The sequence below is a fragment of the Coenobita brevimanus genome, chromosome 29, assembly GCF_032717465.1.
Source record: "Coenobita brevimanus isolate Jiangsu-jjx chromosome 29, ASM3271746v2, whole genome shotgun sequence".
NCBI classification, from domain to species: domain Eukaryota; kingdom Metazoa; phylum Arthropoda; class Malacostraca; order Decapoda; family Coenobitidae; genus Coenobita; species Coenobita brevimanus.
Window position 1 is genome coordinate 42,803,238 of NC_136982.1, and position 13,525 is coordinate 42,816,762.

Consider the following 13,525-nt stretch of genomic DNA (forward strand, 5'->3'; position numbering starts at 1 on the left):
TAATTTTTCCTAATCCTAATTGGCACAAAGTATTATAATGCTAAATGATGGTATTATTTATTTATTTATTTATTTATTTAATGTATTTACACATTGTTGGTAAGTCAGGGTTATGTAAACGGCAATTTTAATCAGTTTTATGACATATACAGTATATAATTTTGTGGAATTTTGTATAGTGATAGTTATGATGAGGGTAGATGAAATAGTGGTAGTAGTAGTAACGGTGATGGTGGTGGTGGTTGTAATAGTAGTAGTAGTAGTAGTAGTAGTAGTATTGGTAATGGTGATAGTAGTAGTAATAGTACGGTAGTAGTAGTAGTAGTAGTAGAAGTAGTAGTAGTAATAGTAATGGTGGTGGTGATGGTGGCTGTAATGTTAGTAGTAGTAGTAGTAGTAGTAGTGGTAGTGGTGTGGTGGTCGTGATGGTAGTAGCAGCAGTAATAGTAGTAGTAGTAGTAATGGTGGCGGTTGTAATAGTAGTAGTAGCAATAGCAGCAGTAATAGCAAAATCTACGCATTATAAAAATCATGAAGACCGGATCAATTTGGCATTTCTCTTTTACTTTCGACTTTAAATCACACGAGAAAAAAAAAAAAAAAGGGCCATCTTGAACACTAATAAAGCTACGAGCGAATCATTATGGAATTCCTCTACTGTATAATGTAACGTTTTTCTTAATTTTCTGTTCATCTTTTTTTTCTTTTCGTTTAAATACAAAACCTTGGCGTCGGTGTGAGTTTTCGCGTACTAAGAATTACGAGACATGACGAAAAAAAGTGTAAAATATCGTTCACGTCTTGTTTTATTTAATCTAAGCGTGTTTTTAATAGGTGTGTGTGTGTGTGTGTGTGTGTGTGTGTGTGTGTGTGTGTGTGTGTGTGTGTGAGAGAGAGAGAGAGAGAGAGAGAGAGAGATTTGAGATGGATGAGCTTATAAGAAAAAGAAGAAAAAGATAATTATATTTTTATCAAAATTAAGAGACGAAGGTTATAAGAGACATACAAGGTGGTCTGAATATAGCACTCCTCTTGCACTCCACCTGGATAGCCTCGTGTGTTGCGGGTACGGCTCACACACCCCTCACCACACCCACCACACCCTCACTACATCCCCCAACCACACCCACCCACTACACACCTTCACCACGCCCACCCACCACACACCATCACCCTACCCTGCATCACGTATTCCGAATTTCTCACCCACGCCCACACCAGCACCCTGAGCCACCCGTAAAACACATCGCCAGGGGAGTATCAAGTGCAGTGCTATGTTCAGACGACCCTGTAAATAATAAGGGGTTACTGATAAACATTTACACTTACATATTTAGTAAACACAGCTGTAAATACCTTGCTTAATTTACGTCATCACATTGGCTGTACACTTTTAATAATATCTATTCCTTTATGTACAAGTATTACAATTTTTTTCATCAATATTTTCGGTGTACAAGAGTTACATTAATTTTTTTCGTGCGTGTTCTTACCTTTCTTTTGTTTTCTAATTAAAATGACTTTTTTTCCTTTCATTTTTTCTTCTCTTTGCAAGTCTCACTAGTCCATTTTTTTTCTTCTATATGATTTATCGTTCAATTTTATTTGCCTGTCCACAAGCCTTCCAGTTCTTTTTATCTATCTATCTATTTATTTATTTATCTATTTACATGGCTTAGTTTCTGTAATATTCCATTTTTCTGTGCTAGAGTTATGATTCGTTTTTATTTTATTTTTATTGTTCTGAGTTCTAGTGTTTCTTTTAGCGTTTGTAACTTGTAAATATACTTGTCAATAACTGGTAAATAACATGTAAATAACTGGTAAATAACATGTAAATAACTGGTCACCATTTCAAGACCCGCTGCGTAATTCTTCCACTTCTTTCAGACCAATTAAGTCCACCTCAGTTTGCGAATTTTGCAAAGTTTAAAGAATAGGGGATGTTTGGGTGAAGTCTGTCTCATGGTCCTCTTCTTCCTCTTCCTCTTCCTCTTCTTCTTCCTCTTCTTCTTCTTCTTTTTCTCTTCTTCCTCCTCCCCCTTCTTCTTCTTCTTCTTTTTTCTTCATTTTCTTCTTTCTTCTTCTTCTTCTTCTTCGTCTTCTTCTTCTTCTTCTTCTTCCTCCTCCTCCTCCTCCTCCTCCTCCTCCTCCTTCCTCTTCTTTTTCGTTTTTTTTCTCCATTTGCATGTTATTATTATTATTATTATTATTATTATTATTATTATTATTATCATTATTACTATTATTATCATTATCATTATTATTTTCCTTTTTCCTTCTTGTTTTTCTTCATCTTCTTCTATCTTCTTCTTCTTCCCCTCCTCCTCTTCCTCCTCCTCCCCCTCCTCCTCCTCCTCTTTTATACCTATTAGTCCTCAAAATCAGTCTTATCACGTCCAGCATCTTCTAAAAATTCACCTTTAATAAACATCAATAAATTCCATCACATATATAAACATTACCTTTACCTTTAACATTACCTTCCTCTTCACCTGCTAATTAGGCTTTGTTTACTTACCTGTGTGTGTTTGTGTTTATTTTGTTTACCAAATAATAAGGACACCTGTAATCTGGTGTATGGATTCTTATTTTTTTTTTTTTTTTTTTTCTCTGTTCATCCTGTGTTTTAAAAAATGTGGATCGTTTTTGTTCCGTACTCGCTCTTCATCTCCATAGAAAGTACAGTGTATTACATGTACTAAATGTTCCTTCTCACTGTACTTCATGTTCTGTACTGTACTTCATGTTCTGTATTGCACTTCATGTTCTGTACTGTACTTCAAGCTCTTTCTCTTGTACTTCATGTTCTGCACTGTACTTCAAGCTCTTTCTCTTGTACTTCATGTTCTGCACTGTACTTCATGTTCCTTCTCACTGTACTTCATGTTCTTTCTCTTGTACTTCACGTTCTGTACTGTACTTCATGTTCTGTATTGTACTTCATGTTCTGTACTGTACTTCAAGCTCTTTCTCTTGTACTTCAGGTTCTGCACTGTACTTCATGTTCCTTCTCACTGTACTTCATGTTCCTTCTCACTGTACTTCATGTTCTGTACTGTACTTCATGTTCCTTCTCACTGTACTTCATGTTCTTTCTCTTGTACTTCATGCTCTGTACTGTACATCAAGCTCTTTCTCACTGTACTTCATGTTCTTTACTGTACTTCATGTTCCTTCTCACTGTACTTCATGCTCTGTACTGTACTCAATGATCTTTCTCATTGTACTTAATGTTCTGTACTGTACTTCATGTTCTGTATTGTACTTCATGTTCTGTACTGTACTTCAAGCTCTTTCTCTTGTACTTCAGGTTCTGGACTGTACTTCATGTTCCTTCTCACTGTACTTCATGTTCTGTACTGTACTTCAAGCTCTTTCTCACCGTAACCCTATATTCTGTACTATAGGGCGTTACTGTAATGCTCTGTGCTACGTAATGCTGTGTACTTCATTTTTAATCTTTTTTTGTCTTTCATTATATATATAGATGGATTTTTTTTTCACTGCCTTTCATTTGGGAATATAATTTTTAAACACAAAGTCTATCGCCATAACTCTGTCTATCTATCTGTCTATCTATCTATCTATTTATTTATCTAGCTATTTGTCTATCTATCTATCCATCTATCTACCTGTGTATCTATCTATCTATCTATCTATCTACCTGTTTATCTACCTATCCATCTATTTATTTATCTATCTATCCATCTATCTATCTATTTTTATTGTATATATTTGTTGTATCTTTAAAATCACTAACTTTATTCTGAGCAGTGAGTGTCTATCTATCACGTACTTTTTATCTATCAGGGAATTTACAGAGTTGTCCGTATAGATCAGCGTTGTGGGATTTGAAGCAGGATTTATGGCGTTAATTGAATCGTCTCTGTAAATCTGCTTCTTGGTATCCACATTCGGACTGCGATGCTATTGTTACCACCCAGCGAAGCGCAATAATATTCACGCGGTATGGGTGTTATACATCATAGTGAAGACGACATTTTTCCCGACTATCGTAACGCAGTGAATAAATGTTCGCATGCTTTAGGGCCAAGGAAGCTCCCTAACACCTTTTCCTAAGCGATTTATTTTCTTCATTACACCTTACTGTCCTATTCTGTGTTATATAAATCCTTCCAACGTCGCCATACTCTGCATAAATAACGTACAAAAGGACATTAACCAGCCATACCCAAAAATAAATCGCTAAGGAAGAGGTGTTAGGGAGCTTCCGTACCCGGCGAGATTACGGGCTTGGATCACCTTGGCTCAGGTGTTTCTTTACGAGGTCGATTTTTCTCACCTGGACTCCGGTTTTAAATTACGTTCAAAAGGTAGGCAAATCAATGTCCTTTTTTTTTCAGATCTTGATTGAGGCGCAGTTTACCCACCCAGCGCAGCACAGTGAGTCTACGGTCTGGTATTTTAGGGGGCTGAGTTCGAGGCCCAGTTTACCCACCCAGCGCAGCACAGTGAGTCGACGGTCTGGCATTTTTTCTTTACTTCGAGGCGCATTTTACTCATCCAGCGCAGCGCAGTGTGACTCACGAGGTCTGATCTTCCTCACCCCGACCCTCAAAGTCCGCGCAAGTCCGCTGGAGCCGCTGTGGACGCGAGCTGTCTTCCTCGGCGGGCCTGCGGGAGATCAATATATCCTCCCTGGCCTGTGTTGATGGATTGATGTTTGTGAATTCTCCCTCGCTCGTTTCCTCCCTGTCCCCCCTCACCCCCGCTCCTAGTGCCGAATCCCCCTCCATTCCCACTCCTTCCCCTCTGAAGATTCCCATTCCCAGACCCACGCCCATTCCCAAGATGGCCGCGTCGGAGGAGGATACAGTGAGGGCGAAGCGAGGCGAGTCGGGGACGTCCCCAAGTTTGATCAAAGTCGCGCCTTCCGATACCCTCTCCTCCGCCTGCCCCGCCAAGACGCCCGTGCATGCTGGGAGGGCGGGGACGTGGGCGTAGGTGTGGGCGGTTAATCATCCAAAGCTGTAGAGGATTTGGGAGAGGGGAGAGTCGAGGGGAGAGGAAGAAGAGGAGGAAATGTCTCCGTAGTCTGACAGTCTTGAGGGCGCTCGCTCCATGGAGAAACCTGAAAGGGAGAAGAGAGGAATGTTTTGAGACTGGGTGTGTGATGCTGACTCTCTCTCTCTCTCTCTCTCTCTCTCTCTCTCTCCCTTACTCATTCGCTCGTTCTCTCCCTCCCCCATAAGAAATGAGACACTGATATTTTAGAATGGGTACACTGATACGGTCACTCACAATAAACTCTCTCTCTCTCTCTCTCTCTCTCTCTCTCGTATGAAAAGACAAACTGAGAACATATACACTCATACAGTCACTCTCATCCATCTACTCACTCACTCACTCACTCACTCACGTAAAAATAATAGAGAAAGGTTTGTTGTTGAGGGGCTGCGTTGAGTTACAGGAAGCTAGGGTTGATCAAAACATGTGTGAGAGTTGGCAGGGGTGTTGGCTTTATACACACACACACACACACACACACACACACACACACACACACACACACACACACACACACACACACACACACCTACATACACACACCTACAGAGAGAGAGAGAGAGAGAGAGGGGAAGTGCGGGACAGTTGACCTCACACCGTAATGAAGGAAACTTTTGAACTAGTGTGTGTGTGTGTGTGTGTGTGTGTGTGTGTGTGTGTGTGTGTGTGTGTGTGTTTCATCTATAACTTTTTCTTCATATTTTCTCTTACTGTCTCTCCTATTTTTTTCTTCCCTCATTCTCTAATTCTTACTTCTCTCTCTCTCTCTCTCTCTCTCTCTCTCTCTCTCTCACCCCATTCCTCCTCATCAAGGGCTGACACCCAAACGCCGCAAACCTTGTTATTGCAATCACACACGCTCACCACCCGACAGATATGGTGCTTTATGGTCTACACACACACACACACACACACACACACACACACACACACACACACACACACACACACACCACACTCACACACACACACACACACACACACACACACACACATGGCAACCTAAACACTTACACAACTTACACACACAAGCACATGACCACTTGGGAGAGAATAGAAGACAGCTCTTCATTTCACTCTCTCTCTCTCTCTCTCTCTCTCTTTGGTTACTTCCTCAGCAATTTTTCTAAGCATGGTGGTCTTTCTCACTTTTTCCTGCCTGCTTCGGGTGGTTTTTTTTTGGATAGGGGTTAGGGGGCCTCTCTCTCTCCTTGCTTTACTCTCCCTATCATCAGCTTATTTGATACCATAGTCCTCTCTCTGACAGCCTCGAAAGGACCATTAGACCTGTTGCTGTCTGCTGTCTTTTGTACTTCCTGGTAATCTCCTTTGTACTCCTTTGAACTCCTTCGTAATCTTTCTCATTTTTCGTCTTTCTACAAGGATCTATGTCCATCTCGGTCTTGGTCTGCCTCTCCTTCTGCTCAGTCAGATATTGCTCCTCCTTTCTTATCACTCATCCTCTTCCCATCCCAGATCCTCTCTCTCTCTCTCTCTACCTACCTACCTACGGCCTACCTACCTATCACCCTACCTACTTACATAGCTGTCTATTATCTGTGTGTGTGTGTGTGTGTGTGTGTGTGTGTGTGTATGTGTGTGTGTGTGTGTGTGTGTGTGTGTGTGTGTGTGTGTGTGTGTGTGTGTGTGTGTGTGCGTTCTCGTGGGTGTGTGTAGTCAGGTGGTTTCTCACAAGGATCCGTACACAGGTAAGAGGCTTCCGAGGTTTGGCGGCACGTGTGGAGGGGAAGAAGAGAGGGGAGCGGGAGGGGAGGGGGAGGGAAGAGGAGAGGGGGGTGGGACGAAGAAGTAAAGAGAAGGGTAGAGAGAGGGGGAGGGGAAGAGAGGTAAGGGTGGGGAGAGGGTAGGAAAGGGAGGAGGGACGGGGAGGAAAGGGGAGGGGAGGGGAGGGGAGGGGAAGGGGGACAGCCAGATCACCGAGATAGCCTTTATGGGACGCAGAGGGTGGGGGAGGGGGATGGAGGGGGTGGGGTGGGCAGGTGAGGGAGGGGGAGGGGGATAAGTGTGAAGGGTGCTTAGTGTGAGAGTTGAGAGGTGTAGAAGATAAAGGGATGTGTGTAGTGTGAGGTGGAAGTGTGAGAGTGTAGGGTGTACGGGTGTGTAGCGTATAGGGTGAGGGTTGAGAGGTGTAGAAGGAGGGAAAGGGAGGCGTGTAGTGTGTAGGGTGAGGTGCCAGGGTGAAGGGTGTGAGAGGTAGAGGTGAGCAGTGTGAGGTGTAAGTGTGAGTAGTGTTATGGTTGAAGTGAGTAAGGGGTAAAGCTGCGGTGCGGGGTGAGAGAGAGAGAGAGAGAGAGAGAGAGAGAGAGACAGACAGACAGACAGACAGACAGAGACAGAGACAGAGACAGAAATATTACGAGAATTTCATATAAAACTAAGGAGAAGAAGAAACGCAATTAAAGAGAAAGAGAGAGAGAAATAGAGCTAGTTTACATTTAACCCCTTCACCCCGAGGACCTCCTTTATTTCCTACTCTTACTATACCTCCAGACGATTTTTTTCAGCTGAGGAAAATCTTTAATAACTGAATTAGCTCGTTTATTATTTTTTTTCTATCAATTTATTCTTGGTTGATGTGTGTTGTTTGTTTACCGTAACATGTAATTTATTCTCTCTCTCTGCTATCTCTATTCTCTCTCTCTGCTATCTCTACTCTCTCTCTCTCTCTCTCTCTCTCTCTCCCACGGGACTTATAACTCAATCAAGGGGTCTCATCCTCGCCTCTTACACGCACGCAACACTTACACACACACACACACACACACACACACACACACACACACACACACACACACACACACACACACACACACACTTCGTCAAACCTCACATCCCTTCCCATCTGACACCCTTCACCCCCTCCACCCCCTCCCCTTCCCTTCACATCTTCCCTCACTCCCCCTCCCCTCACACCTTCCCCTTCTCCTCACATCCCCTGCCTCTCTCCCCCCTCTTTCTCCCTCCTCCCTCCTCTCCCCCCCTCCCTCCTTTCTTCTCACACCCCCTCTTTCTCCCTCACCCCCTCCTCTCCCCCTCCTCCCCCCTCAACCCCCTCCCCCAAACACTCCCTCGGGAGTCGTCCTACGCCCTTCATTGATTGTTGTCTGTTTACATCACACACACACACACACACACACACACACACACACACACACACACACACACACACACACACACACACACTGATGCTGAGTAAAAATCGTCTGGCAGCAGCAAAAAAAAAAAAAGAACAAAGCAAGAACAAAACAAACACAAAACAAAACAAAAACACGAACAAGAAAAAATAAAGACAAAAAAAAAAAAATGTCATTGTAATAAAGAAGATAAAGACTAACAACATTACCTGACATATCCTTGCACCTGTCTCTCCCCTTCCTCCCCTCCGTCTTTCTCTCCCCCCTCCCTCTCCCCTCTCTCTCTCTCTGGGGAGGGTAGAGAGTGGTCACCCTTCCTCCCCTTTCACCCTCCCCTCCCTGCTCCGTCTCAATCCCACGTTTCATTTCTCATCCCTGTTCTACAAAACTGTGCTCTAGACGGCCCCTGTTCTTCCCTAAGCTATCAGGAGTGTTCTAGACAGCCGCTGTTCCTCTCCCTAAGGCTGTCAGGCGTGGCGTCCCTCCTGTCTTCTCGCTGTCACTCTCTCTCCTCCTGATCAATGACCTTTTAGGCTGCATATCAATCCCTATCCACTCATACACTAATGGCCTCGTCCCTCCACTATCCCCTCCGCTAATCAAAACAATAAAGACAAACACAGAAAACAAAACAGTCCAAACAATCACAATACTTCAAAACAATTAATACACTCAAAATCACAATACTAAAAAAAAAAATCACAGAAATCACAATCAAAACAATCAACATCACAATAATCAAAACAACCACAACAATAAAATAAACAAGACAATGACAACCAACAAAAATAAAAATAATCACAACAATCACAGCAATCAAAACAATCAAAACAATCAAAATCACAATAATCAAAACAATCACAATAAAAACAAAACAATTAAAACAATTAAAATCACAATAATCAAAACAATCAATAAAAACAAAACAATGAAAACAATCAAAATCACAGCAATCAAAACAATCAAAATCACAATAATCAAAACAATCAATAAAAACAAAACAATGACAACCAACAAAAAATAAAAACAATCAGCAATCAAAACAATCAAAAAACAATCAAAACAACAAAACAATCAAAACAATCAAAACAACAAAAACAATCAAAACAACAAAAACAATCAAAACAATCAAAACAACAAAATCAATCAAAACAATCAAAACAACAAAAACAATCAAAACAACAAAAACAATCAAAACAATCAAAACAACAAAAACAATCAAAACAACAAAAACAATCAAAACAATAAAAACAATCAAAACAACAAAAACAATCAAAACAACAAAAACAATCAAAACAACAAAAACAATCACAACAATCAAAACAACAAAAACAATCACAACAATCAAAACAACAAAAACAATCACAACAATCAAAACAACAAAAACAATCACAACAATCAAAACAATAACAACAATCTCAGCTGTGTCTACGTAGCACCTGACTCCTGATTCGTTCATTTTTCTTATTGTTTAAAGAAAATGAAGTATTGTTTTAACGCCTCAATAATCAAGTTCATCTTCCAACTTGCCACGCTCTTCTTCGTGACTATTTCATCACCTTCATGACTTCAAGGAAAACACACACACACACACACACACACACACACACACACACACACACACACACACACACACACACACACACACACTTACTTTTATCTCATCCCTCTTTATACACACACATAATACACACATACACACACACACTCACGCCTTTCACTCTCTTCCTCTCCAGCACGTGACCTGTCCCTCTACTCTCTCTCTCTCTCTCTCTCTCTCTCTCTCTCTCTCTCACACACACACACACACACACACACACACACACACACATCAACGAAAGGGAGGCGTGTGTCTGTAAGTCTGTGTGTGTGTGTGTGTGTGTGTGTGTGTGTGTGTGTGTGTGGTAATTGATCCGTGTGTATCCTCTATAATATCGTATTGTCAGGGGAGTCTTCCGATGAGCCGGAGGGGAGGGAGAGGGGGAGGGGAGGAGAAGGAGGGGAGGAGGTAGAGAGAGGGAGAAGGAAGGAGAGAGAGAGAGAGAGACAGAGAGACAGAGAGACAGAGAGAGAGTAGTTTCAATGACACAAATGACACAGGTGAGGTTAATGAGTGAGTCCAGGTGGAGAGACAGGTGGGCAGGTGACAGGTGGGGAGGAGGGGCCACCTGGGGAGAGAAGGGGGAGATAAGAGAAGGGGAGGAGGGGTGATAAAGGAGAGAGAGGGAGAGGAAGAGGGCGAAGGAAGGGAGGGAGAGATTGAGGAGGGTGAAGGGGAAAGAGAATAGACAGACAGACAGATAGATAGATAGACAGACAGACAGATAGATAGATAGACAGACAGATAGATAGATAGACAGAGAGATACAGGCAAATGAGAAGGGGGGAAATAATGCATGATCACTTAAAGGTAGCGAATCAAGGTTATTCTGTCAAATCTATCTGTCTATCTATTTATTTATCTATCTCTGTATCTATCTACCTACCTATCTATTATTCAATTCTTTGATGCCCCGAGCGTAGGGGTCCGGGGCTAGGCTACTTATTTCAATATTTAAAGCAAGGGTGAGCAGTCTCTCTTCCTTGAGTGGCATTATGGGGTTGGTGGAGTTAATTACCTCAACTAACCCTTGAACGTAAACCCTTCTGGGCCACATCTTAACCTGCTAGACCACCAGGCGTTCATTGGGTGCTATGGTTACCACCCAACGAAGTAAATGGTCTCCTTACGACTCACCTAAAAATAAGCACTACATCGAGTGAGTGGATGGTGGACGTCCCAGCCTACCACCAACGAAATATGAAATGCTGTCACAATTTTTTTAAACATTATTTTTTTTTTCGACTTTTTTTTTGGGAGGGGGGGAATCTATTCATGGGTGATATTAATTTAAAATATTCAGTTTTGAAAAAAGTTTGTAGAAATGAAAAAAAAATATATATAGGATGAAAAAGTGACATGAATTTTGGTCACGGCTGAGCATAATTTTTCACTTTTATATATGTCTATCTGGTTATCTATCTATCTATCTATCTATCTGTCTATCTATCTATCTTTCTATCTGCCTATCTACCTTTCTATCTATCTACCTATTTCCTTATCTGGCACATCTATTGTTCTTTCTATCTACTAGTCTGTCTACCTGCCTTATGTCTCCGTATTCTTACCTGACTTATTTGGATAACCACCTATCTGCCTGGCTATCTATCTATCTATGTATCTATTTATCCCTCACCTTACCTGACGCATCTATCTATCTATCAGTCTATGTAGCTATCTATTTTTCCACCTACCTATCTATCTATCTATCTATCTATCCATCCGTCTATCCTCGTCTTTACCTACCCCCACGGAACCCTGCTGTAGTGAGTTCGTGGATGGTGGTGTGGATGCCTCTTGTCTATCTATCTATCTATCTATCTATCTATCTATCCATCCATCTCTCCACCCCTACCTGCTGCCACGGACGTCTGCTGCTGCGCCTGCTGCTGCGAGTGCGGGTGGTGGTGGGGGTGCCTCTTGCCTTGGGTCATGTACTTCTTCTGCCTCGCCCTGTTGTTCTGGAACCACACCTGCGTCACCCGCTTGCTCAGGCCGGTAATCTGGGCGATGCGTTCCAGGTCCTGCCCGTCCGGATTGGAGTCGATCTGGAAGTTGGCCTGGAGAACCTGCAGCTGCTCGTCCGAAAAGGTCGTCCGTACGCGTTTGCTCTTCGTCTTGCCGCTCCCGTCGCTTTCTGTCGCGGAAGAGAAAGATTTTTTTTTTTCTTTTTTTCGTTACTCTTAGAACCCCATCGCGTCTTTATTTCCTCATTTTCTTTTCTCTTTTTTTTTCAATTTTGTTTTTGTTTTTGGCTCAGGTGGTTGAGAGGGACGCCTTCATGTGGTGGCACCGATATGATTAGGCTGCTCCTCTGCCCGGTTATAAAACGTACCTTAGTTCCCTCCCTGTCCCCCTCAAATAGGAAAGTGGACTGCAGGATGAGGACAGCTTCAGCCTGCAGTCCACTGGGTTCACGTTCAGATGAGCCTAGGGATGCCACTACTACTGCTATCATATTCTTACTATTTCCCGACAGTTTTATTCAGCGTAGGAAAAGCCTCCCCTAATGAAGAGGTCAGCAAGGCCTCTCCACCTCTCCTCCTCGCGAGGTCTCTCCTGTACTGAACATAATCGTCATTGGAGTGAAGAGTTTGATCCTGACATGGCAAGACAACACCACGGCACCTAACGCCAGAGGATGTTAATAGTTGAGAGTGGTACACAGGAGCTCTCTATCGCTCTGAGGTTAGATGCAGCTTCCACTGACTCCTCCAGTTCGAAAAGTCTATCCTAAGCAGAAAGAATTGTACGGAAAACAAGAATGAAAAAAAAAAATACGTCCACTGCTTGAAAGAGTTAACTTCTCTTTCCTTCTAAACTGATTACACACAGTTTTTATGTATTTAGCTATAATCAAATGCTTCATATGCCTGCCTATACACTGACTTCATAATGAACTGCCTCACAAATTGATAAATAACAAACACCGCGTACACTGACCGTCATTGCTTGATGCGCCTCCCTCAATGGACTCGAGGTAGTGCTGTTTACACAGGACGCGACTGTCGTGCAGGGCAAACTCCTCGCCGGTGCTGAGCTGCCGCTTGCAGGCGTCGCAGGCGAAGCAGGCCAGGTGGTACACCCGCTCCCTGGCCCGCCGCACCCAGTCCGCAGCGCCGATGCTGCGGCAGCACTTGGCGCACCGCGCACCAAAGTTCCTGTGTGGTGTAATGGTGTTAGTGGTGTTATAACACATATATACAAACAAATACTGCATGTATTACAGCAGCACCCAAACTGCCACCTTGTACACCCGCTCCCTGGCCCGCCGCACCCAGTCCGCAGCGCCGATGCTGCGGCAGCACTTGGCGCACCGCGCACCAAAGTTCCTGTGTGGTGTAGTGATATTACAACAAGTATATAACACGTAGGCAACACATATGGTATACTGTATAACACGTACGCTACACGTACACTACAGGCCAGATGATACATTCTCCCTGGCCCGCTGCACCCGTCCGCCGCGCCGATGCTGCGGCAGCACTTAGACTCAGCGCGCATCAATGTTCCTGTGTGTTGTGGTGGTGTTATAACGCAAAAATAACCCGAAGCAGTACATAACACACAGACAACACATATACAGCAGGCGAGGGGGTACAAAGGCTCCCCAGTCCACCCGCAGTTAGAGATACTATAAGACATACTGTACATGGGCACACTATAGCAGCACCCATCCCTCACCGATACCTGAATCCCTTTACCATTCTCTCCTATCTTACCCCAGCCTCTCACCCCT

General features: G+C 43.1%; 1 protein-coding gene and 1 pseudogene across 1 annotated transcript in view; one reads left to right on the plus strand and one right to left on the minus strand.

Annotated features, from left to right (window-relative positions):
* LOC145395033 (uncharacterized) overlaps positions 1-4,982 on the plus strand; it is a 40,325-nt pseudogene extending 35,343 nt beyond the window's left edge.
* Awh (LIM/homeobox protein arrowhead) overlaps positions 4,983-13,525 on the minus strand; it is a 17,561-nt gene continuing 9,018 nt past the window's right edge. The window contains exons 3-5 of the mRNA XM_080268704.1: positions 12,730-12,947; positions 11,642-11,923; positions 4,983-5,095 (exon numbers count right to left, since the gene is read on the minus strand). Of these exons, the coding sequence (XP_080124830.1) occupies positions 4,983-5,095; positions 11,642-11,923; positions 12,730-12,947 (613 nt within the window). The remainder of the gene's footprint in view (positions 5,096-11,641; positions 11,924-12,729; positions 12,948-13,525) is intronic.